The 27955-nt window shown below is 39.4% G+C and overlaps 1 protein-coding gene across 11 annotated transcripts in view; it reads right to left on the reverse strand.

Moving 5' to 3' along the window:
- The window catches only part of MAST4 (microtubule associated serine/threonine kinase family member 4), a 619741-nt gene that overhangs the window by 38939 nt on the left and 552847 nt on the right, over nucleotides 1-27955 (reverse strand). For all 11 annotated transcript variants that reach the window (XM_027519962.1, XM_027519961.1, XM_027519964.1 and 8 more), the window contains 10 exons: nucleotides 25923-26132; nucleotides 23823-23924; nucleotides 20993-21125; nucleotides 17021-17088; nucleotides 14384-14469; nucleotides 7000-7208; nucleotides 5124-5262; nucleotides 3700-3832; nucleotides 2567-2732; nucleotides 627-728 (listed from right to left, as the gene is read on the reverse strand). In XM_027519962.1, the coding sequence (XP_027375763.1) occupies nucleotides 627-728; nucleotides 2567-2732; nucleotides 3700-3832; nucleotides 5124-5262; nucleotides 7000-7208; nucleotides 14384-14469; nucleotides 17021-17088; nucleotides 20993-21125; nucleotides 23823-23924; nucleotides 25923-26132 (1348 nt within the window). The remainder of the gene's footprint in view (nucleotides 1-626; nucleotides 729-2566; nucleotides 2733-3699; nucleotides 3833-5123; nucleotides 5263-6999; nucleotides 7209-14383; nucleotides 14470-17020; nucleotides 17089-20992; nucleotides 21126-23822; nucleotides 23925-25922; nucleotides 26133-27955) is intronic.

Raw genomic sequence — 27955 nt, forward strand, 5'->3', positions numbered from 1 at the left:
CAGCAAAAAAAACAAAAAACTGGTAGTAGTACAGTCAGAAAAAATAATCAGCAAGAAATAAATCTACTACCTCCTTTATCTTGAAAGTTAATGTTTTTTAATCCTCTTTCTTGGGCCATGGTGCTCATCACCATGATAGGATAGCATGGCTCAACCCAAGGCACTCGTTTCTAGTAATTAGTTCAAGTACTGATAACCTGTTTCAAAACTTGTAGATAGTAACTGCTGGGTCAAATCCTTCTAGGGGAAAAAAAAACTCTCCATATACCTAACCTTCTGTTTCAAATTTTTAAGATTCATGCTTTTCAAGACAGAAGAGTTACATATGCCCTTTGCCCTTGAAGTTTTCTTCCAGAGAAATTTTACTGACTGAAACAAAGTAAGAAAAATTTCTGCTTTCCAAAAAAGAACAACAACAAAACAACAGCCACCAACCCTCATAGCATGCATGCTGCTCTGAATCAGAAAAAAAAATTTAAATATTATTATAGTGTATTGTAGTCATATTCTGCATCAATCAACAGATGTTCCCCATGCAAAAAAAAACCAAAAATACAAACCTCTGAGTGCTCCACACTGACATTATTTCCTGCGTATTAGCAAAATTAAAACATATGTGCTCTAACCTGTTCCCAGTCTCTCCAGGGGATTCTGCCTGAGGAGCAAGGTAATCAGATCCTGGGCATCAGGGGGTGGAGCCTCATCCTTTTCAGGCCAGTTGATCTCATCTAGAAGGAAGAAAAGTAGTTGATGGACTGTATTGCTCAAATGGTCCACGTCCCAACAGTACGGATAACATCCAGGAGTCAGAAATGCAGAACTTCAAGTCCCACTCCACCAGCTGAATCGGAATCCACAGCTGATTCCTTCAGTCGATTCCTAGGATCAGTCAAGTCTGAGAAGCACTGTTGCATAAGATACGTATAGTACCGCTTTCAAGAAGGCAGCGTGAGAACATTTCAAATGAGTGTCTCTCATTTACCTTTTTCATTCATTTTTCTTTGGTAGAACTGACACTGCAAATTAGTCCTCTCGATATTAAGAGGCCTCAATATAGTGGAAACTCTAAACTCCTGTGTTTAAGGCAATCACCCACCCAGGGATCATGGGGAGTCAAATTTTCTCTTCTACTATCATACTTAACTGAGAATCTGGCCACAGCTCTAGAGTTCTTCTGCTTTGAGGAGTAAAAAATAATTTTGTGAAATAACTATTTTCAGAGACACAGGAAAGGTTAAAATGCTAAAGACTGAAGAAGAAGAAGAAGAACCGAAAGAAATCATAGTAATGGAAGTATTTAAAATCTGCCATAAATATTAGAATAGGTTCTACATTCTCAAGGAGTTGGCCTGAAGATAGGTGTGCATGCTTGTGTGTATGGAAATGCAATAAAAACATGAGTTATTTCTGTGTGTGCCTGCCTCTAGCTTCCTCTGCTGCAGTTTAAATCTGATTTGGAAAATAAAACATGAATATGCATCTGAGCCGCAAGGCATTGAGAAAACAAAGCCAGCATTTGCTGCTTGTGTTAATTAAACAGTTGATTCCTCTTGCCACTCAGGCCTTGGTATATCAGAAGACAGTCTAGTTATAAATCCATAAAGAGCCCAGATATTGTATAAAAGGGTTATACACTGCAGGCAACTCACAAATCTACTTTGTTCAAGTTTACAAAGATGCCTGGCTTGCAAAGTCAGTGACAGAAAATAATGCTGTGATTAAAAGGCTCCTTATACCAAAAGGAATTATCCCCCTATTTCCACCGTTGGGGCTTCTAAGTACAGTCCAGAAGGGACAAGAGTGGGTGAAGATGTGAGTGATGACTAACAAACTCAGAGGGAGAGAGGCCTTTCTGATCTCTGCTTCAGGAAAATTTATAAAAACAGCAGGTAGGGTAGTAATAGGCCTATTTAATTATCATTTAGTTTTGCCACAAGCCACGTAACAATAGTTAGGGTCAGCTTTCAGGTTAAGATCTAAAGGTTATTGAATTTAAATGAAAGATGAACAGCTGTTAAGAAATAACATTACACCATAAACAACCACCAATGAAATCATTAACAATCTGTGGATTAAATTTGCTTCCTCCCCATTCTCATTATTTATTATTTGGTAGACATTTGTTTTAGGGTTTATTACATTTTTGCTAATTTCTTCACTGTGCCAATAGCCATTTTCCGCATTTATGCAAATGTTACCCACATTAACCTTTTCTTCCCTGGTGCAACTTTCCTATTATGGAAAGGAAGACTGGACAGCAGTGAAATCATTTGCAAATCCCACACCAATTTCTTTTGCAGATAAAGCACGCCATAAAAATCAGTTACATTGCTAGTACTAAATTCCACGTTAACAAAACTTGTTCAGATCAATTTCCAACACAAATGGCTCCGCTGAGATTGTGAAAGTCAGTTTCATGCTATGATGAGTGAGTTCTTTTAATTTGTTGGCTAAACCATTTGATAAAGGTTAACATTTTAGTAGTGAAAACAGTAATACTCCCCAGAATTATATTAAAAAGCTGCTTCCCAACGGGAGCCTAGGGATAACTCCTGACAATATTTACCACTGATGACTTGTCCAAATAGCTCTTCTGGAGTGTCCCCAAAGAATGGCACGCATCCAACCAGAAATTCATAGAGGATAATCCCCATGGCCCACCAGTCCACTGGCTTCCCGTAGCCCTGCCTCAGAATCACTTCTGGTGCAATGTATTCAGGTGTGCCACAGACCTGAAAGATGATTGCAATATTAGAATAATTGGAATATTAGACACAAATTAAAATGAGCAAGATGGCTCAATATCAATTATTTTGCCTAGAGTGCACCTGCTCGACCACATGGACAAAGAACTTAAGACCAGTGATTCTAAATCATTGTCTATCATACCAAAGGCAGTGAATTACTTAAATGCCAAACAAAAGCAAAGCTTAAAATGCTGCTTTAACAGAAAACTGTGTGTAACATCTAATTTCAAATTTGAATAGCTTTACTTACTTTGCAAAAACATTTGTAATCCCTGAAATTTAAAATAATATTGCATTTTTTTTCATCTGTCACTCTCAGAGAGTTTTAGTATTTATACAACTGAAATATATTCACATCCTGGTTACTTCATAAAAGCCTGATGGTTGAGACATGTTCACCTTAAGTAACTGTACAGTGAACAGATTGTGGGCACATGGTAATGAGGCGTGCTTAAAGAGAAATGGTCCATGGCTCAGAGCTTAGCACCCGTGATTGTACGACGCATCATGAGTTTCATGAGGACTCTACTGAGACTCCCGAATTCCTTACAAAAACAGTTTTCCATTTGTCTCTCTCACACTCTCACTTGTGAGCAATTACATCATTCGTCTTACTAATAGAGCATAATGCTAGGGGAGGAATGTGGAGGGACCTATAGTTCAAAGAGGTCCTGGGAGAAAAATGGGAGCAATTTGCACTTTATTAAATGTGAGGCTTATCAAGACATCTAAAGCCCCAGCGCTAATATGAAGACAGCCGAGTCAAGTTTTGGTTCTGAATCTCATTGGCAATCCTGTACTTTGTATTAGAAATGATAACCCACTCCAGTATTCCTGCCTGGAAAATTCCATGGACAGAGAAGCCTGGTGGGCTATAGTCCACGGGGTTGCAAAGAGTCAGACCCGACCACAGGTCTAACACTTACTAGAACTGAGCAGCGTGCAACCTTACCTGCTTGTCCAGGAACTCTCGGGCATCCTTCTCAATATGACCCTCATAAAGATTGGTAGTCATGCTCATGAGTCCCACCTTGGATAATCCAAAATCGGTCAGCTTTATGTGCCCCATAGAGGTGACCAGCAAACTGTGAAGCAGAAGAACATACATGACAATACTCCTTTGAAGCTCAGTTTTTGGTTTTTACTTTTCTCCCTTCCACTGACAGTTTTTAAGACTATGTAGTATATAGGTATCAATCTCATTATAAAATCCAGCCTGCAAAGAGATGAAGTCACACAAAGATGTTAAATATATTACTATGTATCTGGCAGCTGAGTGTAATCCACACTGGAGGGCTGGAGGTCGGGACCCGCGCGTCTTCCTTGGAGCATCTGCATACAGCATCACTTACAACTTGCAACTCAGAAAAATTCAAGTATGGAACTCTGACATCTTTGTATTTTCAGAATACAAAAATAGCTGAGAAAGGGCTACCGATAATCCTATGTTACACGTCAGCGACTAAGATAAGCTACCAATCTGTGAGTCAAATGAGATAGAGAACTTGGAAGAAAAATGTAGTATTGTTTCAGATTTTAACTTCTGGCTCAAACTTAAGTTTCTACTCACTAAGGACATGACCTACATCTCTTACACATGTGAAGAATGCACATTTGAAAGCTTTATGAATTTGTTTTCATTTTAAGTAGCATAGGAAATTGTAATAATTTAAAAAATTAAAGGAGGAGTCTAAAAAAATAAAGCTAGCAGAAGGATATATGCTGAAATTCTAATAGTTGTGTTTGGTAATTTTCTGAATGAATTGTTTTTTTTGTACTTCCCAAATCTTCTGAAATGAGCATGAGTTAATTTTATCATAAAGTTTTCAGCATCCTGAAAAAATACTTCTAGAGGTATCTCAAATTAGTGGAGAAAGCATGAAACATTTAATAAATGGTGTCAAGAATACCTAGACTTTGGTGGGAAAACAGTGTATCTGTATCTCAAATCCGTATCTCAAAATGAACTCCACATAGATTAAAAATTAAATAATAAATAATAAATTATGAATAAAACAGAATAGATTCTACAAGGATATCATCTTGGAGGAGAAAAGAATTATCTAAATATGATTCTAAATGCAGAAACTATCCAGAAAACAACTCATGGCATTCTATGTACCTATTATTTACATAATAAAAAATGTAAAAATATAAATTAGCCCTGGCTTTACACTCTTCTGTTTGTTTCTTACAAGCTATCATTATAAACATCACAGCCTTTAAAAAGAATATACAAAAATTATAAATGCTGCTAAAAATAACTTTGGGGAACATTATGGGAGAATTTTAAAATGTGCAAAGCAGCGCTAAAATTTTTTAAAGACAAAAATTTGTATTATGTGAAAAATAGACATATTGCATCAGTGTACATACTTGTCTGGTTTCAAATCCCTATGTACAATTCCATAATTATGTAGATATTCCAAGGCCAGGACCGTCTCAGCAAAGTACATCCTGGCCATATCTACGGGGAGAGGACCCATGTTCTTCATTAACGTGGCACAGTCACCCCCTATAAAACACAAGAAAAAGACTTAGCAAGTACTGTATCAGCTGGGATTAAAGACCACCAGTTTAGACTGCAGAATTTCAAAACAGAATGGCCACCAAGTCCATCATGCTCATAAGTGGAGACTGTGTTAGGTAATTATGTTTCTACTTAAGATGTGCTGTGAAGAAAATACAGACTTCTATTTAAGAAGCACTGCTCATGAGGGAGCAGATTTGACCTGAAGTGAAACAAAAAGTTGAAGAACTAGTGCTGTGTTTTAGGGACAGTGTGACAATTTAAAATATAATAAAACCCATGGCTGATGCATGTCAATGTACGGCAAAAACCACTATAATATTGTAAAGTAATTAGCCTCCAATTAAAATAAATAAATTAATTAAAAATATATAATAAACCATTTAAAAACATGGATTCTGGAATCAGGCTGCCTGAGTTCAAATTCCAGCTTTGATTCTTACAGGTGGGGATATCTTGGGCAAACTGGTCTTGGTCCTTTTGTCTGTTATGTCAGGATATGAATAACGTCATCCCTTTTATTGTGAGGATTAAATGAAGTAATCTAGGTAAAGAATTCAGGATGCTGCAACACATATTAAACATGTGATAAACATTAATGATTGTTGTTAAAATAACCACAGCAAAAGTTAAAGTACTGGTGTGGTGAAAAGAACACTGGGTAGAAATCATGCAAGTTATGTTTTTGTCTTGTATCTACTACTAAATATCTAGTGAAACTTGGGTTTCAGTTCATTCATCTGCAAAATGAAAATGCTACTTAATGTTTCTTCAAATTGTAAAGTTTTGGGATTCTGTTCAAATAATTACAAGGGCTTAAATCAGATGCTTTGAAAACTGTTTTGCCCTTGCTTACCTATTCATTTTACAGTTTTATTTATGTTAATAAGTCATGGCTACTGAAACACCAAACATTTCATGTAAAATTGATGGAAATAACATTACTTGAGCATTTAAAAGACAGACCACGAGCTTCCAAAAGAAAAACAAGCTTTTTAAAATTAAACTGTAGTTGATTTATAATGTTGTTAGTTTCAGGTGTCCAGCTTCTGATTCTTTCCATTGATAGGTTATTAAAAGATATTGAATACAGTTCCATGTGCTATACACTAAATCCTTGTTATCTATTTTATATATAGTGGTGTATATCTGTTAACTCCATAGTACTAATTTATTCCCCCTCCCCTTTCCACTTTGAAAACCAGAAATTTGTTTCCTATGTCTGTGAGCATATTTCGCTTTTGAAAATAAGTTGATTTGTACTTTTTTTAGAAGTTAGATTTTCTTGAATGTATCTTTCTTCTAACTCACTTTTAATTTCATACCATAGACTGAAAAGGACATATTTTAATACATTCCTTAAGAAGATCCACTGTAATGAATGATTTTATGATACACGATAAAAATAAGTAGGAAAAATCCCATCACCTATATTCTAACTTTAATGACCAATTGAGAGGAGGTACTCAGGATGAAAGGCAGTTTAAAAAGGAAAACAACCTGTTTTTCAAATGGCACTAATTTTCCCTTTGTTATAATAGAGCTGGCACTTGATAGGCAATTATCAGAAGGTAATGACTGGGAATACAGCCATCTCAGTGCCCAGCCTCAGTTCCTCTGCGGATACAACCATTGTGAAGCACAGGGACCGAAAACATCAGCCACACAAAGACAGTGGCCTTGGGCATCAGCGCCATGGTCGTGGTGTCAGAGCTGACTCACCTTCCACATACTCCATGACCATGCACAAGTGGCGCCTGGTCTCAAAGGAGCAGTACATGCTGACGACAAAAGGGTTTTCTGCAAAAGTCAGGATATCCCGTTCCACAAAGGCCTGCTGGATCTGGTTTCGGAGGATGAGGTTCTGTTTGTTAATCTTCTTCATGGCAAACCTCTGCCGGGATTCCTTATGCCGAACGAAATAGACTGCCCTGAAAAGGATCACAAGGAGTTGGGGTTCAAAGGAAGAGGAGAGGTTTCTGGGTACAGTAAGCCATGTAGGTGGATGTGATCACCCACTTTTTTTTTTTTAAGTTCACATGACAGCTGGGATTCAGCCCACATTAGCTATGCTGGCAACTATCAACATTCAATTTCAGGTCAAAGTCCTTTGGCTAGATTGATTTTTTTTTTTTATCCTTTCAATAAGGTTACAGGTCACACGTAAGACATCAAATTCATTTCACTGCTGAAGGATATGGACAGTCTCCAGAGTGAGCTATTTTCCAATAGCTAGCTGCTGTTTTCAGTTTTTTCATAAATAGAATGAAATCCAAAATATAAGTTAGAACAGGAAAACAACCAAAAAAGTACATACATATTCTGAGCTAAAGCCTTTCTAGCATTAGATATCTATTAGGCATTTTTTCACAACTGACTAAAGCAATAATTTTCTATATGATACACATGAGATCTACAAAAAGAGACCATAGATTATTGCTTCTTAATGTAGCTGACTTCCAACTTGAAAGTAATTTACTTCACATTAGCTTTTACAGGGCTTCTTAGGTGGTGCTAATGGTAAAGAACCCGCTTGCCAATGCAGGAGACAGAAGAGATGCCGGTTCGATCTTTGGGCTGGGAAGATCCCTTGGGAAGGGCATGGCAACCCACTGCAGTATTCTTGTCTGGAGAATCCCATGGACAGAGGAGCCTGGAGGGCTACAATCCATAGGGCTGCAAAGAATTCGACATGACTGAAGTGACTTAGCATACACACATAAATTTCTAGATAAATATGAAGTGTGTAATAGGTCATAGGGGGCCGCCCACCCTGCTACAAAGAGAAGCATATTCCTTCACTACAGAGCTCAGCATGAGTTACACCTATGCCTGTTTCAACAGGAAATGCATTTCTCAACTGAAAAGGGGTCCAGAGTACATGGCATTTCTGGTGCATCTGACCCACAGGTGAGGTGCCCAGCAACTTTACCCTAAAATGAGCAGGTTGCATTGAATTTCTGCCAGAAGCCTCACCACCAGTTCTGTCCGGGAAAAGACAATGGACTCCGTGGAGCTTCAAATGATGTACAGAAAAGAAGTAATCAGGAGGAAGATCTTTCAAACCCCAGCTGGAAATAATGAGCAATAAGGAAACTGTCTTGGACAGGCTCCTTTTCTCACAAGTTACTCATTTATCCCATTATTGAGGGAGAACAGGTCTGAACTCAGGTGAGGCAATGTGCAAATACTTAATAATGTACCTAAAGAGCCATCATCATCAGAAGTGTATAATAGGTTATATGAGGCTGTCCTGAAACAAACGCAGTGATAAACTAAGGAATAATTTACCTTAAAGAGCTACCAGTCACAGTAAACTCTACCCAGTAGGATGCTTCCCAAACAAAGGGTTAGCTGAGATTCATTTCCCACTGGTGATTTTCATTGTCCCTGAAAAAATGAACACAAAGGGGACCAGGACACCCTATATGCCTGCTGCACCAAAATGTCAGAGTGATCCACTGATGTAAATCTTAAGTACATTCAATCTCAATTTAACCAAGGTTCACATCTTCCTCTTAAGCACTCAACTAGGAATTCGTCTTTCTATCAAATGTGTACATCTTTGTCTTTGTCTTCTCATTATATCCATATTTTCCCTTGACTCACAAAACCACACAAGCTGTCTGAACCACACTCCACATAGCCAACTGGAGGAATAACCTGGTGTTCCTATTTCCACTGTACAATAACCTGGCATAGGGGCTGGCCAGCTGGGTGCTCCCTGCTTTCTATGTGGGCTTGGTGTCCTCTTCAGGATGCCCAGACACTTGGGCTTCCACCAGCTGGGTTTATTCCTACACCTGTTCTCCTCACTAGGCTTGATACCATAACTGACTAATTTAAACAAATATTTAAACTGATGGAAAGTGAGTGTGAAAAAAGAAAACATCCTTGTTTATAAGAAAACTGAATGGAATACTTGGGAAAGTACTGATAAATGTGAGTAACTAAATTCCCATCGATTCAGTAAAGTGAAAAGATTCTAAATGTTAAGAAAATAATACAAATCTAGACACAGATTGATTTCAGTTTTTGCTTCACCTATAAAGAAGCTAAAGATGGGAAGCAAACAACATAATACAGTCAGCCCCACATGTCCCTGTCTTCTGTGTATCCTTAGATTCAACCAACTGAGGACTGAAAACATTAAAAAAAATTCCAGAACTCGATAAAGCAAAACTTGAATTTGCCACACTGACAACAATTTACAAAGCATTTACATTGTATTGGGCTTTCCTCGTGGCTCAGCTGGTAAAGAATCTGCCTGCAATGCGGGAGACTTGGGTTCGATCCCTGGGTTGGGAAGATCCCCTGGAGAAGGGAATGGCAACCCACTCTAGTATTCTGGCCTGGAGAATCCCATGGACTGTTCCATAGGGTTGCAGAGAGACACAACTGAGCGACTTTCACTACATTGTATTAGGTATTATAAGCAGTCTACAGGTGATTTAAACTATATGAGAGGATGCCATTTTATTTAAGAGACTTGAGCATCTGTGGATTTTAGTATCCAAGGGAGGGAATACCAAAGAATGACTATTTAACTATGGTTTATATTCGCTGTCTTATAAAGGTCTTACATCAAAAGGCTGGTCAATTTACATATATCTAAGTTAAATTAAAATGTTTAAAGTACATATCATTTTTTGGCGATTTTCTACTTTGACTAACTTTTTCATTAACCAACTTAACTCATTCTTTCTGAATCAAACGCTTTGACCAATTCCCCCCTTTTTCCGATTACTAATTGGATAGAGTAGAACAAAAGATTCAAAAACACTTGCGCTTCTCCTAATTAGAAGCTGATAGTAGAAGAGACATACTCAAAGGGAGCACAGACAAGAACTTGGCCTCGGCTTAGATATGAGACAAGCATTGGCAGATATTGTCATGAGAGGGATTTCTGAAATACAAAATCTGCTTTTTAAAATGAGTCTCAGAACTGAAAATGTTAAAAAGAGAAAGCCAGTATCTTGATATAAGCACTTGCCTATTCTTGAGACTCAACTGGAGTATAGCTCGGTTCCTCTCTTCTTTCAGTGTTTAACATTAAGTAGGTTTAGTGCTAGGATCTCCAGACATATGACATTGAGAATTTCACTTTTAGACTATCAGTAGGTTGCCATTTTTTTCCCTGTTACATCTTTCTTTTCTTTTTTGGCCATGCCACAAGGCATGTGGGATCTTAGTTCCCTGACCAGGGATTGAACTCATACCCTCTGCTATGAACTCTAACCACTGGACTGCCAGGGAATGCCCTAGGTCGCCATTTTTATTTTCAACCAAGCACCACCATTTCTTACATAAATAACTGCAAAAAAATTCAGTATGTGTGAAGACAACAGGAAGTGAAGGAAAAAAGAATAGGATTGCACATGACTTTATGAAAGAACAAAAGAGAAAGAAGCCTCAGGCTCAATTTGACCAGCACTTATACTAGGTACAGTGTTAATAAAGGCCTTCAATCTTTGTCCTCAGATTTTCAGTTCGTAAAATTTGATTTGATTTTCTGCTTCCCCTTGTTATTTTATTTAAAACAATCAGGTAATCCTCAGGAATTAATTGAAATTAATTTCAGTTGAAATTAATCCTATAGGTAGCCTGAGATAACATTTCCTCAGGACAAACATATCTCGTTCAAGTTGCAAAAGTCAACTTAGACTTAATTATAATCCCCTGCAGCTGGGTTTGTTTTGTTTATGTTCTTACATTTCGGTACTGCTTTGGGAATATTATTTCTAATGCTGAAATTTGTTCATTTAGTAGTAAGTGTTCTCTCACATACTCCTTTCCTCCCTTCCTGTAAGTCAGTGTTCAAAATTTACTCAAGTCAGCAGAGAGAGAGAGAGGAGAGAGAGAGAGGGAGGGAGAGGCTGAAAAAGAGAGAGAAACAGAGACAAACAGCAGTGGGACAGACAGACATCTAACACTGCGAGGCAGAGTTGCAAACCGCCCAAGTTTAGTTATAAAACTAGGCTGAACTGATTTGGCTCCCATTTCTCCGCTTTCTGTCCCCAAGGGTTGCTTTCTTTGAAAAGGCCTCTGTGTCTCTTTTCCTATACTGACCCCTCTGTGAAACAGGAAGAGGCAAGGATGGGAGGTGATGCGTCGGGAGGGGCAACCCGCTGAGCCAAGCATCACTCCACTCAAGCAGAACTGAGGTGGGGGCGGGGAGAAGCAGAATGGGAAGCAGGCAGGATCTAGAGCAGAATGAATCAGTCCTATGGGGAGTGTGAATGTCTCATGCATATACAATTACTCATGAATCTGAGAGCCTGATACACGAATCCCCGTGGGCAGAGCCTCACGTGGGAAGGAGAGTGCGTGTGTCGTCGAGACGCTGAGAGGAAAGGCTATCAAGAGGGCGCATCTGTCAGCTTGCACACCTGGTCTCTCAGGTAAATGACACTGTCCTTTGCGGGTGAAAAAAAGAAAGGGCAGCAAGGCAAGAAAGGAATGTGAAGTGGAGAAGAGCTGTGCCTCTCAGATCCAGTTTACTTACTTTAAAAAATTTTAGATTAGTTTTATTCTTTCACTCAAAATTGTTATCTAAAAATCCTGGTGGAGGGAATTTCCCAGCCGTCCAGTGATTAAGACTTTATGCTCTTACTGCCAAGGGCCTGGGTTTGATTCCTGGTCAAGAAACTAGGCTCTCACAAGCCTCGTGGTCAAAAATATTTAAAAATAAATAAAGAAAAACAAAATCTAGGTGGAGGTACTCAATGGAAGAAGGACTTCTATACCCCAATTGAGATGACTAAAAGTTATAAACAAAACATAAAGGGAGACAAGAACTCTGCTTGCAGGCAGTGTGTGACCAGGCCTGGAAGCCTCTTTCCCCACATCAAAGGGTCTTGTGAGAAGAGGATGTATACAGACAGACTAGTCCAATGCCTGGCACACAGGAGGTGTTCACTTCCTACAAAGTGCTAAGCGTGGCTTGAAGGAAGTTTCAGCTTCCAGGCAGGGATCTGAAACCTACTCAACAGAGAAGGAAATTCAGGGCTTATCAAATTGGTAAAATGGCTTCATGCCATATGAAAGTGAAAGTGTTAGTCACTAGTCACTCAGTCCTGTCTGACTCTTTCTGACCGTAGCCTGCCAGGCTCCTCAGTCCATCGGATTCTCCAGGCAGGAATACTGGAATGGGTAGCCACTCTCTTCTCCAGAGGATCTTCCTGACCTAGGGATCGAACCCGGGTCTCCTGCATTGCAGGCAGACTCTTTACCTTCTGAGCCACCAGGGAAGCCCCCTTCATGCCATGAACTGTCACTAAGTAGGGATGTTGAGAAAATCCTGACCTGTTACAGCTCTCTCTAAGGAAAGGATTAGTTTCCAGCATAACCAGTTTTTGAAAGTCAAAGAACAGGTCACTGATGTGAGCAAGGATTCGGCTACAAGGATGCCCAAGAGAGCCTTGAAAGGCTTCAATTCATGGCCCACAAGGGATCCATCTGTTCAGCCAGTTCACAGAAGCCCACCATAGCATCCTGATCGGGTGGGCCAATGGGTGTGGCTTGATTCAAACTTTAAGTTCAAAATAATTAAATCTTAGAGGAAATCTGTTAGAAACATAGCGAGAGATTAACTTGGAGAAGAGTAAAAGAGAAAAAAAAAAAGTTTTGGCTGATCAGCAGAGGCTCCCGCAGGCAGCTTGTAAGCCCATTAATGACTTGGCCTGCGTCCTGGCTGTTTACGGATTCACAGCTTGTTTAACTTCTTGTATATTCCCAACCATTCCCCAAAGTGTGATATACCTCATTTACTATACAGTGGTTTAATTGCACTACAAATGAGTTTACTCAACCAATTAGAACTCCATATACAGCTAAGATATTTGCTCAAATTTTATAAAAGTGCTTCACCAACAATCCTATGCCAGAATTTCACTTCCAATAAAATCAAGCAGTGCGCATACCCACAGATCCCTTAAATCAAAGTTCAGTCTTCTTTCTCATCAAAGAAGAAATCCTCAGAGGATCCCCAGAACGAAAATGGACTAAAAGCCAACAATATACAAACAAAACCCACACACAACCACATGCTAAAAACGATCTTCTCAGGCAGAAGAGTTTCAGTGAGGTCCTTGAAAAAAATAAAACATTGCAAAAAAAACCCAAAAACATCAGAAAGCATTTATAAGCCACACCAGGAAATATGCCATTTGACATAATCCTGAAAACAAATCAGTGAAGCATAGAAAGGACTCACAAATATTTAAGTTCTTCACTAAGTTAATGGTGTGGAAAATATTAGAGGTGAAAAAAAATTCTAAGAAGAAACATCCCTTGTGGCATAACAAACATCGTTTCTATCTCATCTGCTCGTGTGTGTGATAAATGGCAATAAATGTCTACGGGATGGTTTATTGCCCTCTACCTACAGATGGAATTGGGATTCATACTTAATTAAACTAGAGTTCTAGGCTGTCTAAAGTGGATCAGGACACAGTTTGTGTATGAATTATCCTTCTAAATTATTAGTAACTCAAGAAGGATCTTGTCAGTATTGACCTTATGCCATGAGAAAGAAACTCTGTGTCTATAAAACTGAGTCAAGGAAGGGGCACCACTAATACGATCAGACTATAGCATACAGGCCAACTGAAAAAAAAATTCTGGTGTAACAGAAAGACAAAGAATTTTATTACTTTATATTTTCAATCAGCCTTCTTATTTAAGTACTTCTCTTCCAATGCTGACTGCTGGTCAGGCAGGAAATATTGGCTAATTCTCAAGAAGAAATGCTATAAATGAATTTATATATATTCAAATATATATATATAAATATACAGCCAGATGTGTATATGTATCTATATATCTACACACAAAGAGGCATGTGAAAATATGTTCCCTTTAGAAATTTTTGCTTTCTAAAGTCTTTCTCTCCAACCCTCTACGATAATTCCCACCCATGTCACTTGAAATATTTTCTGATGAAGTATCCAGTGAAAAATGATTTGGGCTTCACCTTACACCCATTAATGAAGGAGCAGTGATCTGAAAACTAAAGTCCACAACAATATCTATTTGGCACAAGATCAATGTGAAGAATATATTTCTTAGGTATGTTAAAACACAATAGTTTTCTTGAATTACTCACCCATAGGCTCCATTGCTGATCAATTTAATCGTTTCAAAATCACTTTCCCGAGGCTTCCTTCGAAGTTTCAGGGAAGCATTAGAGCTCTTGGAGACAAAATATGGATGTTAAAAAAACACAGCACAGAATTTAAGAAAATGATTTTTGCAGCAAAATAACTAATACCTGAATTACATGCTCTCTTGTTTAATATGTTAAAGTGCAGTATTACAGCCAAAGGAACCTGGGGGACAACTTTAAAGATGAATCTTCCAGAGCAGTGCCGATAAACTATTCCTCATGACAGTGGCTCCGTTTCACTGAAGTGAACCTCATTTCTGGGAGATACAGGCACCAAGGTTTTGAAAATTTCTGATTTTATTTATTTATTTTTTTCAGATGTGTCTGACTTTGTGCCACCCCATGGACTGCAGCCTGCCAGGCCCCTCTGTCCATGGGGTTCTCCATCTGTTACTCAAGACAGTGAAGAATCTGCCTGCCATGTAGGAGACTGTGATTCAATCCCTAGGTTGGGAAGATTCCCTGGAGAAGGGAATGGGTACTTCTGTAAAGTATTCAGGTGAACTTCATCCTAGTCTTTTAAAGTCTTTAAAGTCATCTTAAAGTTTTAAGATGTTAAGTCCAAAATGCCAAAGCTTAATTCTGCTTTTAGTCAATCCGAATAGAATGGGCTGGAGTGGCTCTATGCAGGCTAGTGGATCATGTGACTTCTCTGCCCTTGACCCAGAGCATGTCTATTTCACTCCTATGGCAACCTTTCCTGTCTGGAGAAGGTAGCTGGCAATGACTGGGATGGCCAAGCAGAGCATGCCTGTCTTTCTTTACTTCCATTCACTGTAAGTCTTACGAGGGTTTAGATACCAAATTTCAAAAAGACAGTCCTTTTAAAACTTCAGCTCAAAGAATAAACAGTGTTTTGTTTTTCTACAAAACTGTCTCACACTCCATGTGTCCTAGCACTGAGAGGGAGTTAACAGTCATTTTGCTTCCTCTGCAGAGACCAGAATCCCCTCCTCATAATTTTGGAAGAACCTCCATGACTCTGAGGAATCCTCCCCTGCTCAGAGATGGCACCCGCTGACCTGCTGCCCACCATCCTTGGAAGACTAGACTGACCTTCCCACCTTCCTCAACCCGGGGTTCTCTCACCGTCCTGGATGACTTCAGTATCTACACAGAGAGCTCACCAAACAACGCAGTCTGGGTCTACCTGGCCTCCTCATCTCAAACACTCCCTTCTCTACTTCTCCTTGGCCTCTGGCCACAGGACCTGGGTCTTCTCATCCCCTGCCAGCATTCTACCTCAGGAAACATAATCCAAGGCTGGGACCACTTACTTGTTTAGCCACCCCACTGTGACTGCTCTCCACAGCTCGGGCTGCAAAGACCCTGAACCAATCTCTTGTCTTATTAATGCTTCCTCACCTACTCCCGTGAATGACTCCTAAGCCACCTAGACCATCCACCAGAAACTCTCCCTCTGAGGGCTGGAAGATCCCACACCTTACAAATGACTGCCTGCTTGATGGCTCAAAGGGACTTCAGCTTTAGCACATTCAAAATTCTGGCAGTTATAATGAAACTGATGAAAAAGTTGCCTTTATTTAGCATTTACTACATGATGCTGTCCTAACCATTTCACACAGACTACCTCAGTTAATTTTTCATATATATTTTAGAGATGAGGAAACTGAGGTATAGAGAGATTCCCACAGCTAGTGAGAAGTGAAGCCAGGCTTGAAATCTGGCACCCTGACTCCAGAGTCTGGGCTTTTCATCCCCCAGGCTACACAGCTATCCCTCTCTCCTCCCCACCCCTGACACTTGGGGGTGGCCCATCCTGGTTCCTCTTCCTCTGTTCACAAATAGGAAAGATGGTGTCAGCATGAGGACCTCTCACCTGTGCCACTGCTGCAGCCTTTCAGATGGCTTCCCCAGGGTCCCACCTGCCTGCTCCCTTCACCCCACTTACTTCCTGCACTGCGATCAGTGTGACTTTCTTCCCGCTATAACTTTTAGGGTCATCTCCTTATCTACTCCTCCCCTCCCCACCCCTCCATGCCACAACACACACACCTTTCCTCCACAGCACCACAGCTTCCCACTATTCTTTGAAAGAAATGATTTGACACAGATGAACAGCAAGGACGTCTGTGTCCAGTTTTAAGCAGAGCTGGAGAGTTTTAACATGAAGCTGAAGGCTACATGGTCACCGTCACTCTAAAGCCCTCAGAAGCACTCTCCTACCATGTGTCTCCTGATGTTTCCTTGGCCTGGAATGTTCCCTCTGTTCCTTCTCATCCTAGTAACTCCCCACATGTCAAGCATCCCTTCTTTAGGAGATCTTTCTGGACTGGCAAGGTGAAGGTAAATCTCTTTATGTTATGTTCCAGGAACACATGGCCCTTTTTCTTCATCGATCTCCTTCAAGTTTCTCATTTTGATTTTTTGTGCATGATTTCCTTATATTATTTTGTTTTTCTTTGAAGAGAGGGGCTAAAGTTGTATACCTAGTGCCTCATCTATAGAAGCACAACAAATATGTGTTGAACAAATAAAGTAATTAACACAGCCAAAATCTCCAGATGCTCATAGACAGAAAAACCAACATCATGTTTCATCAAGAAAGATACTTACACTCACTGATTCATCTGTTTCTGGTGTTTCTGCTGTCCCACTATCATAGTTTCCCAGTTGAGCCATTTCTAAATTGAAAAAAAAAAAAAGCAAGATTTAAGAGAAATAGGACTATTGCAATTGGACAGGACAAAGACCCTAATGCTGGGAGGGATTGGGGGCAGGAAGAGAAGGGGACGACAGAGGATGAGATGGCTGGATGGCATCACTGACTTGATGGACATGAGTCTGGGTAAACTCCGGGAGCTGGTGGTTGGTGATGGACAGGGAGGCCTGGCGTGCTGCGATTCATGGGGTCGCAAAGAGTCAGACACGACTGAGCGACTGAACTGAACTGAACTATGCTATTAATAAAACTAAAGAAAAACTATTTTCTTCAATATTAAAAAAAAGAAAAATTTACTCTATACTCCAAGGGACACATAGGGAAACCTTAAATCCAAAATGGCAAGAACCAACAACTGATGTTTTGAAACTGTTCATTACATGCCCTTTTCCCAAGAACTGCATTCCTTATGAACACTTAGACATAGTCCTACTCAGAAGTGGGCCTCTGCTCATGCTGGCAGGATTCACTAGCAGGTTGACAGAATCACCACAGCCTGGAAGGGGTTTGGAGGGTTCAGTGACTATGCCTGTAAACAGATACTCAAGAGAGACAAGTTTCCTAGGCTCCGATGGGCATCAGAGATGTACTGACTGTAGCTCAGAGATTGAGTCTCAAGTTGTGATGAGCCACCCTTTGCTCCATTCCTTCACATGCACCGAGAGCAAGCATTCCTAGTACATAAGAATTTGCAATTTGTCAGAAAGGAAGCAACAGTAAGTGTTAAGAAGAATTTGGAGTTGAAATGACTTGAGCTACCACCACTAAGAGCACTTAGTGAGTTTTTAACCTTGGGCTCTTTCTCTGTAGGATGGAAACAATGCTGTTTATCTCAGTTTTTTATGAGTATGACAAGTGATATGCATGTAAAGCTCTTAGCATGTTAACTAACAAAAATTGAGTGCTTATTGAATGTTGATTGTTATTTATTACTATTAATTATATCATGTAAAGTAGTCAGTTCTGGGCTGGATGCCACATGCTTGACACCAGTCTAAAGTCTACCCTAGTGGTCTAGTTAAGAGACAAAGAATTTAATTGTTCAACCAATACTGGAATGCATCCCTGAGTTTATATAAGTAAATGAGAAAACCTAACTCATTTTATGGTTTGTTTTGATTTTTATACTTAAGAAAAAAAAAATGAAACACATTTTATTAAAAAAAAAGAACATGAAAGAATTTTCTTCAAAACTTTGATAGGGGGTTATCTCTAAGTGGTAGGATCACAAATAATTTGAATTTTCTAATTTTAAAAAATCAAACAAGTGTAATAAGAAGTTATAATATTTAGTTACATATTTTTGTGTGTATCTAATATTATTTCTTATGCTCTCAGTATTTCATGTATTCATGTTCTTATAAATATAATCATCCTTTTCTTGGGAGAGATTACACATAAAAGATATGAAGCAAAGCAACACTAGAGTGTTGCCTTTAGAGAAAAATTAACTCCAGAAATTAAAATAACTGGAGATTGACACTATACCAGGTTACTTATAGAGGAAATCCAGGAATTAAAAATGAGCTCAGTGAAAACTGTGTGCTTTCTTCGTGTCATTCAAATGAGTCAACATCCTATGTGACTAGCACTGTGAATTTATGGACTAGGAGTTAAATTATAATGTATTCAGTTGGAGAGGCTCAAAGTATGCATTTGTGTGTCATGTCTGACTGTCTGCAATCCTACAAACTGTACACCGCCAGGCTTCTCTATCCATGGAATTCTCCAGGCAAGAATACTGGAGTGAGTAGCCATTCCCTTCTCCAGGGGATCTTCCCAACCCAGGGATCGAACCTGGGTCTCCCGCACTGCAGGCAGATTCTTTACCGTCTGAGTCACCAGGGAAGCCCCAAAACAGCAACAGCAGCTTATTAAGCATTATTATACATCTTGGGTGCAGAGGTGAACTCATATAACCCTAAAACAACCGTATGAAGAGGCGCCATTATTCAGGTTTTCGGGAAAGCACTGAGGCACGAGGACGCTCTCACAGTGAGATCAGGGTGATCCACCTACAGCGCTGACACTCTGGGCAGTCCCACACCAGACCCTCACTCCTAACCCTTACAAGCCAAGCTTCAGGTCTGCCAGTGTCCAGGATGACAAGAAGGCAAACATACGTAGATCAGAGTTTGCAATAATCATGTTTTAAGTGCTATGGCAGACAGATTAAAAATTATCCTTGGATCTGAATCCAGAAAATTAAAAAGTTAAAAACACAACTCCTAGTGATAAATTTGTATAACTAAACATGAAACTTGTCAAAAATCAGTGTTAAACATTTTTTTAAGACTATAAAGGTATATAAATGGCCTCAGATTATTCCCCTACCAAAGGTTCAGTCTACAGCGATATTTCCCGCCAGGTAAGAAAACTGTGAAGAGCTCACTCGGTCTACAATTCAAGGGCTGACACAACCTCAACTCTACGAGCGTGAAGACTCACTATAATACACTTTGACAGCCTCCCCCACTCCAATTATTTTCATAAAAAAACAAATTAAAAGATGGTTCTGTTTTAAACAGAGTTGCTGCTAAATAACTATTATCTGGGAAATACATATTATTTGTAAGCAGTGGGTAGTAATGGAATGGAACCAAGAGTCAGCTTTTGAAGCAGGAAGCTAAGGCATCATTTTGTAATGCCTGAAGAGATTTTTAAAACTCATCTAAATACCATTAAACATCTGCCCTTTTTATTTCATTGATTTAAACCATTTCTGAAGACTCATGATTCAAAAAGGTAAAGATGGTAATTTAAAAGCCGTGGGGAAAAATCTCTCCCCAGGGAACTTTTCAGAAAAGCAGCCACCAGTCTCCGATAAGTGATAAATCTGTTGTGGTATTGCTTTCAGTACAGTATAAATTTATCTGGCATTATCTCCCCGTAATGCATGCATCATTTCACTGGAAGCAAAGATTCGATGGCCATAAGAGCAGACAAAGTGGGGGAAATAGGAGAGCAGGCAGAGAGCAGCAGGTTCCCAGGCTGTAGATGGGAACATATCTGTGCCAACAGTTAGCATCATCACAAACAATTTAGCAAGATAAACACTGTTTGCAAAATCAATTTAATGAACCAGGAAGACAATTTTGAATAAAGGAGTCTATGATTGTTTTTGAGTCTTTTCAGGCAGTATATAACCTAAGCGTTTTAAATGACAATCCCAAACAATAATGAACAGGAAAAGGTGGTGACAGGGGTGGTTTTCCAGTATCAGATTTGGAAAAAAAAAAAAAAAAAAAACCCACTAACAGGGTGCTTCCCCTTCTCTGTATTTAATAGCAGTAGACTTTCTTTTTTTTAATCAAGTAGAAATCCTTACTTAAGTTCTAGAAAGCCTTCTCTCTCCAACTGGCTCCCCAGTATATATATAATAATATATATATTACTATTTTTCATACTTTTCTGAAACAAGTAAAAATAGATTTATGAACATTGCACCTTACTTAAAGTTAATCACCAGTGATTAGTTACCTTACTCCTCACAGTGAAATGTCACTTTTAAAATAAATGTAATTAATTTCTTTATCAACATTTAAAAAATGTGCACCCCTGAGAAGAATCAAGTAGTGCTTTGCAGGAGAAAAAACACCCAAAGAAGATGGAAATCTAACCCTTCCTGGAAATAAGTTTCAGGCTGAGAAGCCTTCAGGATTTCAAGGTCTCTTCCCCACTTTAGGTAAACCCAAAATTCGATTTAGAGCTCTTTCCTTTGGATCACAATTGGCCCCCAGATTTGGCCTTTTCACCAGATAGAGCCAAAACATGAAGAAAAAGGAAAGATTTGCCACTAATGAGGCCATCAATGAGGCCCTGATGCATAAGCAGGTAAAAGGTCAACCCAACCAGGTACTACTCACCTTCCAGAGGATCTTTATTGAGGCCAAGCTGGCTAATGATGTACCTGGGAATGTCAGTTTTAATACCCTGTCCTTCTTTGGCATGGCCTTCTGCTGCTTCCAATAGGTAGTAAAATTCTTCAGGATCAAATTCCTAACAGAAGACAAACACAGATGTATGCTTCTTTGAGCCAAAATTGTCTAATTTTTATTACATAAACCCCATTCACAGTGAAATTGCTGGATACATATGGTTGTAAGTTATTTATACTGAAAGAAGGCAAAAGGATTACTTCATTTAAAAAGCATATAATTTTCAGGTTATATTCAAAGACTAATCATATTCTAAGACATTTAAATACTTGGTAACCTAAAGATAATTTCCATTTCCAATTTCCTTGTAATGTGACTTTGAAGGTACCAGGCTCCACTTAAGCTATCTATCCTACTAAAAATGAACAGGTCTGAATTTTTAATTGTGCCATTTTAGAAAAGCTTTAAAAATCCATGAATCTCCTCCAAAGAGATTCAGTTTCTCTCGCTGCACAAAGAACCTAAGAAGAAGCAATATGAGAATGCATTTTTCTGAAAAGTTTTGAAGGAAACTCCTTTAGTGTAGAGGTGTCCAAAAATATTAGAAAGAAAAATCTCAAAATTACCACTTCTATCATGGAACTCTAAAATTATGCCATTAATATTCACATGATATGAACATTAAGAAAGAAAATTACAAAACTTGTACTTCCAGTTACCTCTGTGTAAAAACTTGGTAATATTCTCTTAAGTAGTTTACCTTTGGCTGGCTGCTGCCTCTAAATGAAAAAGCACGCTGCAAATGGAGTAAAGCCAAACAAAGTCCAAACTCAGTACCCTTTGCTGCTGCTGCTGCTGCTGCTAAGTCGCTTCAGTCGTGTCCGACTCTGTGCGACCCCATAGACGGCAGCCCACGAGGCTCCCCCGTCCCTGGGATTCTCCAGGCAAGAACAATGGAGTGGGTTGCCATTTCCTTCTCCAATGCATGAAAGTGAAAAGTGAAAGTGAAGTCGCTCAGTCGTGTCCGACTCTAGCCACCCCATGGACTGCAGCCCACCAGGCTCCTTTGTCCATGGGATTTTCTAGGCAAAAGTGCTGGAGTGGGGTGCCATTGCCTTCTCCGTCAGTACCCTTTACAGAAACCTAAGACCAGAGGCAAGGCAAGATTGGAACTACAGGCCTAAGATGAATGGCTGGGAGAAATAGTCCCTAAAATTCTCAAACTCCAGTTTCATCTGAGCTTTAAACAGCTCAAAAAGCAGCTCACTTGTTTCTATCTTTGATAGGTTACATGGACCTTTACAGCTTCTCTTCTGATTAAGATTGATTCCTGTAAAAAAAGTCATTTCCTCTTTAAACCAACATCTCTCTTTGCATGTCTGCTGCTGTCCAGAGAAGCAGATTTCAATGCTAAATGGTATTTCCCCCAAAACTGAACAACTGCAGGAAGTACAAGGCTGTGGTGCATAATTCAAAAGGTACAGCACAAAGAGCAGGGAAAAAACCAGTCTTCCTTCTGCCGGTATCTGGCAGTCACATGGCTCCCTCCTCCCAGAGGCATCCGGAGTATTTTGCTTTCCCTTTATTCTTCCAGAGACACTCCAGTGCTGAGTGGTGCTTTTGAGTCTAGGAGTCTAAGAGTCCCTGCATTGATGCAAAGACTTCCTCCACCATACGCCTACCTTTCTCCTCTAGACTTAGCCTCTACCACATCTCACTATGCACTGGTATAAGTTTACGAGGCTGTAAACTTTCACTGGTATTAAAAAACCCACACATCTTAATTACAATAAGAGTAAAACCAAACTAATATCACCCAGTATGTATATGTGTGTACATGTAAAATTCTGAAAAGCTGTATTGTACACATGTTATAAATATCAGTATTTCAACCTTGTGAACTTAAAAGTGAGTTTTGATACTACTTGAAGCCCCATGAAACTATTCTTTTATTTGAACCCTCATCTTTGTTCACAGTGTTGACTGACATTTCAATAAAACAACGTAAAATAAAGATTTTCAAACAGGAAAATAGTCACTGACTAAAGAAAGTATAATTGATAAAACAAACTAATTGTGGAAAATCTCATTCCTTGAGGTCTGGATAAGGCCCTACTGTATTCTCCAAATGGGCTGCTGCTAAGCCCTTATTTCAAACATGAAACACTTTAAAAGTAAGAGTTATAACCACAGGTTACCATTTATCCTAGCTCTGATTTCCCTTTCTCTGCACCTTGGCATCCCCAGAAAAGTGAGTCACAGTGAATGTCTTGAATGAGCCCAAACACAGAAATTATGCTGAGATAAAGTCAAATGCATTATTTCATGATCAGTTTTTTAGGTTTGACCAGAATGTGATAACAACCATCTCTTAATGCAACACAAGTCCTAGAATTTTACCGAAAACCAGGGAAGGAAAGCACAGATGCTGTCATAAACATTCATGAGTTGCTGTTCCTCTTGACCCTTTCTTGGGCTTCTTTGGTGGCTTTAGACTGTAAAGAATCTGCCTGCAATGTGGGAGACCTGGGTTTGATCCCTGGGTTTGGAAGATCCCCTGGAGAAGGAAGTGGCAACCCACTCCAGTATTCTTGCCTAGAAAATCCATGGAAGGAGGAGCCTGGCAGGCTACAGTCCATGGGGTCTCAAAGAGTGGTGTGTCACTTCACTCTCAAAGACTGAGTGACTTCACTTCCTCTTTCTTGACTCTTTCCATTTAGCTCTGTCTCTGAAGCCAAATGCAACTGGAGCTTTCAGGTAGTCCCTGTTTTCCCACAGTTAACAATAAATAACAAAGTCACCTCGAGGGACAACTCACCAGGCACTCTAATAAGCGAGCAGGGCGGGCAATAACAATCAGGATCTTTCGAACTAGTTGTTTAATAAATGCCAGCTCTCCACTTTCTGAACGATTGTGAGCCTATGAGGAAGCAATGAAAAGAATGATGAGACAGTTGCTCCATTAAATGGGAAAGAAAATCAGCAAAGCATGCTAATTAGATAACTGAAAATATTCAAAAACTAAGTGACTTAGAAAATACTTCTAAAAGATTGATAAGCAGACATTATCTCTACATAAACGGACACTACTAAACGTCTAGATCTACAAAATGGCTCCATTAGCTACATTTTAATTGCAAAACGTTGATTTATTCTCTGCGTTAAAAATCAAACATTAGGGCCCTTAATGTGAGCCATGAATGAAGGAGACATTAAAGGTTTATGACACATCAAGTACATGATACAAGCAGAGTGGATAGTTGATGAGGAACCTTGATTTTCCACATATAACTGGAGAAGCTGTATGCTGCTTACATCAAATGTTAGGTGGATAATTAAATCAAAGGCGACTTTCCAAAATGTAGGTTGAGAAACTATATACAAGCAATAACAGAACAGTCAACATTTAAAAGAAAAAAACAAAGAAAATGACCACTGGGGAATGATTATAAAATAAAATGTGTTTAAAGACAACCAACTGGCAACTATAACTATAGATCCTGACGATGCTCTTTATGTTACACGTATATATACTCCTCTGCCCAAGAGAAAAATTTCTCTAAAAGTCAACAGTTAATCTATTATATGGTGCATTCAGATGATTTTTTGAAACCCTAAGATTTTTTCTAATTGCCATGAAACGGCTTTCCAAGTCTATCATATAGAAACAAAATTAAGTGGGGTATTTCAATGTAAATAGCTTTGGCTATGGATTCAAGCCTTCACAGAGAACGCCTATAAGGAATGAACCACAGAACTTAACTGCTAATTATAATGATATCCTGATACAGAACTGAGAAATTAAGGAAAAAATATCTCACAGAGGTAAATACATTTTTATCGTAATTTACAGTAGAATTGGTCTATGACACATTGGAAACTGACAATAAAACTCCAGAATACAGTGTTCACACAAAGATAGTCTGAGAAAAACTGCCTCTGTGGGCTACAAAAGGTTGAAATGTGAGAAATGGGGACAGAGCACAGAACTCTGTTGGGAGGTTTAGATGGGAAAGGGAAGAAAAATAGCGGCTGCTTGTCAGAGAGGACTGTCTCATCTTGCCACAACTGAATTCAGTATGAGCAAGGACAGATGGATTCCTAGAAAACTAGGATGCCAATATTTTCATTCAGTTCCATGCAATTATTTACATAATCATCCTTAGAGAAAACCACCTACGGTTTTATTTACATGGGCATAATGTATGCCTATGGGATACAAAAATACAATATATCCAAATATACAGGCTAAACAGGTTTTACTTGCAGGCTGGGGATGATCAATTTAAATCAGGACAGCAATATTATGCACTAATTCCATCCCACCATGCACACTCCCTTCCTGTCTTGGGTGTTATCAGGAGCTAGGCATGCAAGTGTTAGGCCTGGAAGGGGCCTGTGTTTATCTGTCGTTTTAGAAATTGAATATTTTGTTAGAAGAAATATTGACACCAATGAAAATGTAAGTTGCCATTTACTACCCTATACCACATGCAGGTTAATTAATAGGACATATGGCCTGAAAGAAGCCAGCAATTTTCCATTTAGCTTTTCCAGATATTAGAACTAGATAGCATCATCAAATAATGCACACATATTCAGGCAATTTATAACTTTATGGTTAAAGAGGGGGAAAAAAATCACTGCTTCAGAATCCTTCACAATCCACTTCTCCAACAGCCATAGATTGCTGGGTCCCAAGGTTCCTGTAAACGTTATTACATTAACTTTCTATTACTCTAAATGTTGACTGGAATCAATTTATAGCAAGTAGCAATCAATTTTTTTCTTCTTCTTTGCTTCCCTGTAACATGAACTCCATCTCATGGTTGAAACTTGTTAGGCAGATGCACTCATAAAATTTGTCTTTTTTCTGGGTAAAAGCAAAACAAATCAAAAAACTTTATAAGGTCCATACCTCCTGTAGTAACTTATCTAATTTGTGCTGTAATTCAAGGAAGTATCGTGAGGTGATGAGACCCTGGTGGGATTTATCCAAACAATCGCGAGCCAGTTCAATAATCTGATGGTGAGTGAAGCTGAGCACTCCATCTGCAAGGGGGAGAACGTGGTCTGGAGAGTAGCTGGTGATGATCTCCTTTAGGCGCTCTTCCATCTGAGCTGTAGCCTGTTCTCAGAAGACATGCACACACAGACATAATACAAGGAAACACAAATAGGTAAACAGCACAATCATCACATTTATCTAGGATTTTTGGAGACCTCTACAAGTTATCAAATAGAATTCTAGAAATTAAAATTTAAAAGAAGCCTCACTTCTGTATGATACTATAAAATGCCACATACATATATGTCATTATACATGTGTCAAAACCCACAGAGTATACAATGCAGGAGTGAACCCTAATGTAAACTATGGACTTCGGGTGATTACAATGCGTCAGTATTGGTTTGTCAGTGGTAACAAATGGACCACTCTGGGACCAGGGGTGTGTAGGGGGTTGTTGATAAGAGAGGGTTGTGTATGTATGGGGTCAGGGAGCATTTGGGAACTCTCCATACTTTCTGTTCAACTTTGCCATGAATCTAAAACTGCCTTAAAAATATAAAGTCTATTTGAAAAAAAAAAAAGAAGAGGAAGAATAAGCCTCACCAAGTGGAAAAAGAGGTATATATGAGAAACTGAATCTCCCAGGGTGATAATTACTTATTTTCTATGCCTTATCAAATGTAAAATGGTCCATGTAAGCTTCTCCAAATAACTCAGGATCTGTGAATTGCTGTGCTGTCATTTCAGATCTTGGGCTCTTTCAGATAGTTCGCTGAAAATATCAAATACTTACAGCTCTGTTTTTACCTATTCAAAAATCAGAACTGAAGTTAGAGTTCCATAGGACGGGCCAACAGTTTGCTCTCTTGGCTGTATTTTAATGTACCAGGAACAAGCATCTCATACCATCAGTATCCTTTCCTCAAAAAGCTACATCTTGGGCACAAAGGTCAAAGGGATTCCCTTGACAACATAAGTCTAAAATTTCCTTCTCAGTTTTTATTTCATTCTGTGGGATCCCCGATTGCCTAATCAATATTCCTTGCTTGCATTTACTGTATATCCTGGGAGATTCCCTCTGTCTCCTGTTCCTTTCTAAAACCCTAACCAGTATTCACTGGTAAAGTCAGGATCTGTTTCCCTGGTGAGCAAGTGACATGTGATAAATGGCCGAAACGACCGTAATCAATGACATCAATGTTGGGTTCATTACAAATAATAAGTACTCTACTCCTGATTTATGAAGCCGAGGATTTCCTTTTGCTCTCTTGCCTAGGGTTACAGAGGTGATAAAGGGAGGAATGGGGACAGAATGGAGCGACTGTTTCTCCCAAATGCGTAGAAACACGCTGGTGGAAAAGCCATGGAGACTAGGTGATGGGGACGGCAGACAGCAGCTCTTTGCAGCCGGGGCAACTGGCATCAACCCATCTCCAAAGGCTCTCTGGTTCAGTCCAAATTCTACTGGCCTGTCTAATGGGGAACACTGCAACTGGACTCTCCTTCTGAATAAAGAGGATTAGACTTATAATTGCTGAAGAGATTGGAAGCCACAGAAAAGAAAAATTAGGTGAAAAAAGTAAAAGACTTTTGTGACATAGACCGATCTACAGGCTTCTGAGGAAGCGGAACAGTCTCTGCTGGACTAAACGGCAGCAGGCCCAGAACGGGCAGAAGGAGCCCCAGGGGGAGCCCCAGAGTCTAGCGGCCTTTCAAAGCAGACGCGCATGGAGCATCTCACCAGCTCGTCACACTGGGCAGGTGAACCAATGGGATTTACTTTACAGCCATTTCAGTCCACCGACTGTGTGGCTAATTCTCAGCAGCTTTTAAAAATGCTTAGTGATGTTACCTTTCTAAAGAAGGTTACAGTGCTATTTTATGCGAGTCATGACTGGACCAGACCATTACTTCCCTCAACAAAACCACCTTACAACGTT

This window comes from Bos indicus x Bos taurus, chromosome 20 (assembly GCF_003369695.1).
Source record: "Bos indicus x Bos taurus breed Angus x Brahman F1 hybrid chromosome 20, Bos_hybrid_MaternalHap_v2.0, whole genome shotgun sequence".
Taxonomy (NCBI): Eukaryota; Metazoa; Chordata; class Mammalia; order Artiodactyla; family Bovidae; genus Bos; species Bos indicus x Bos taurus.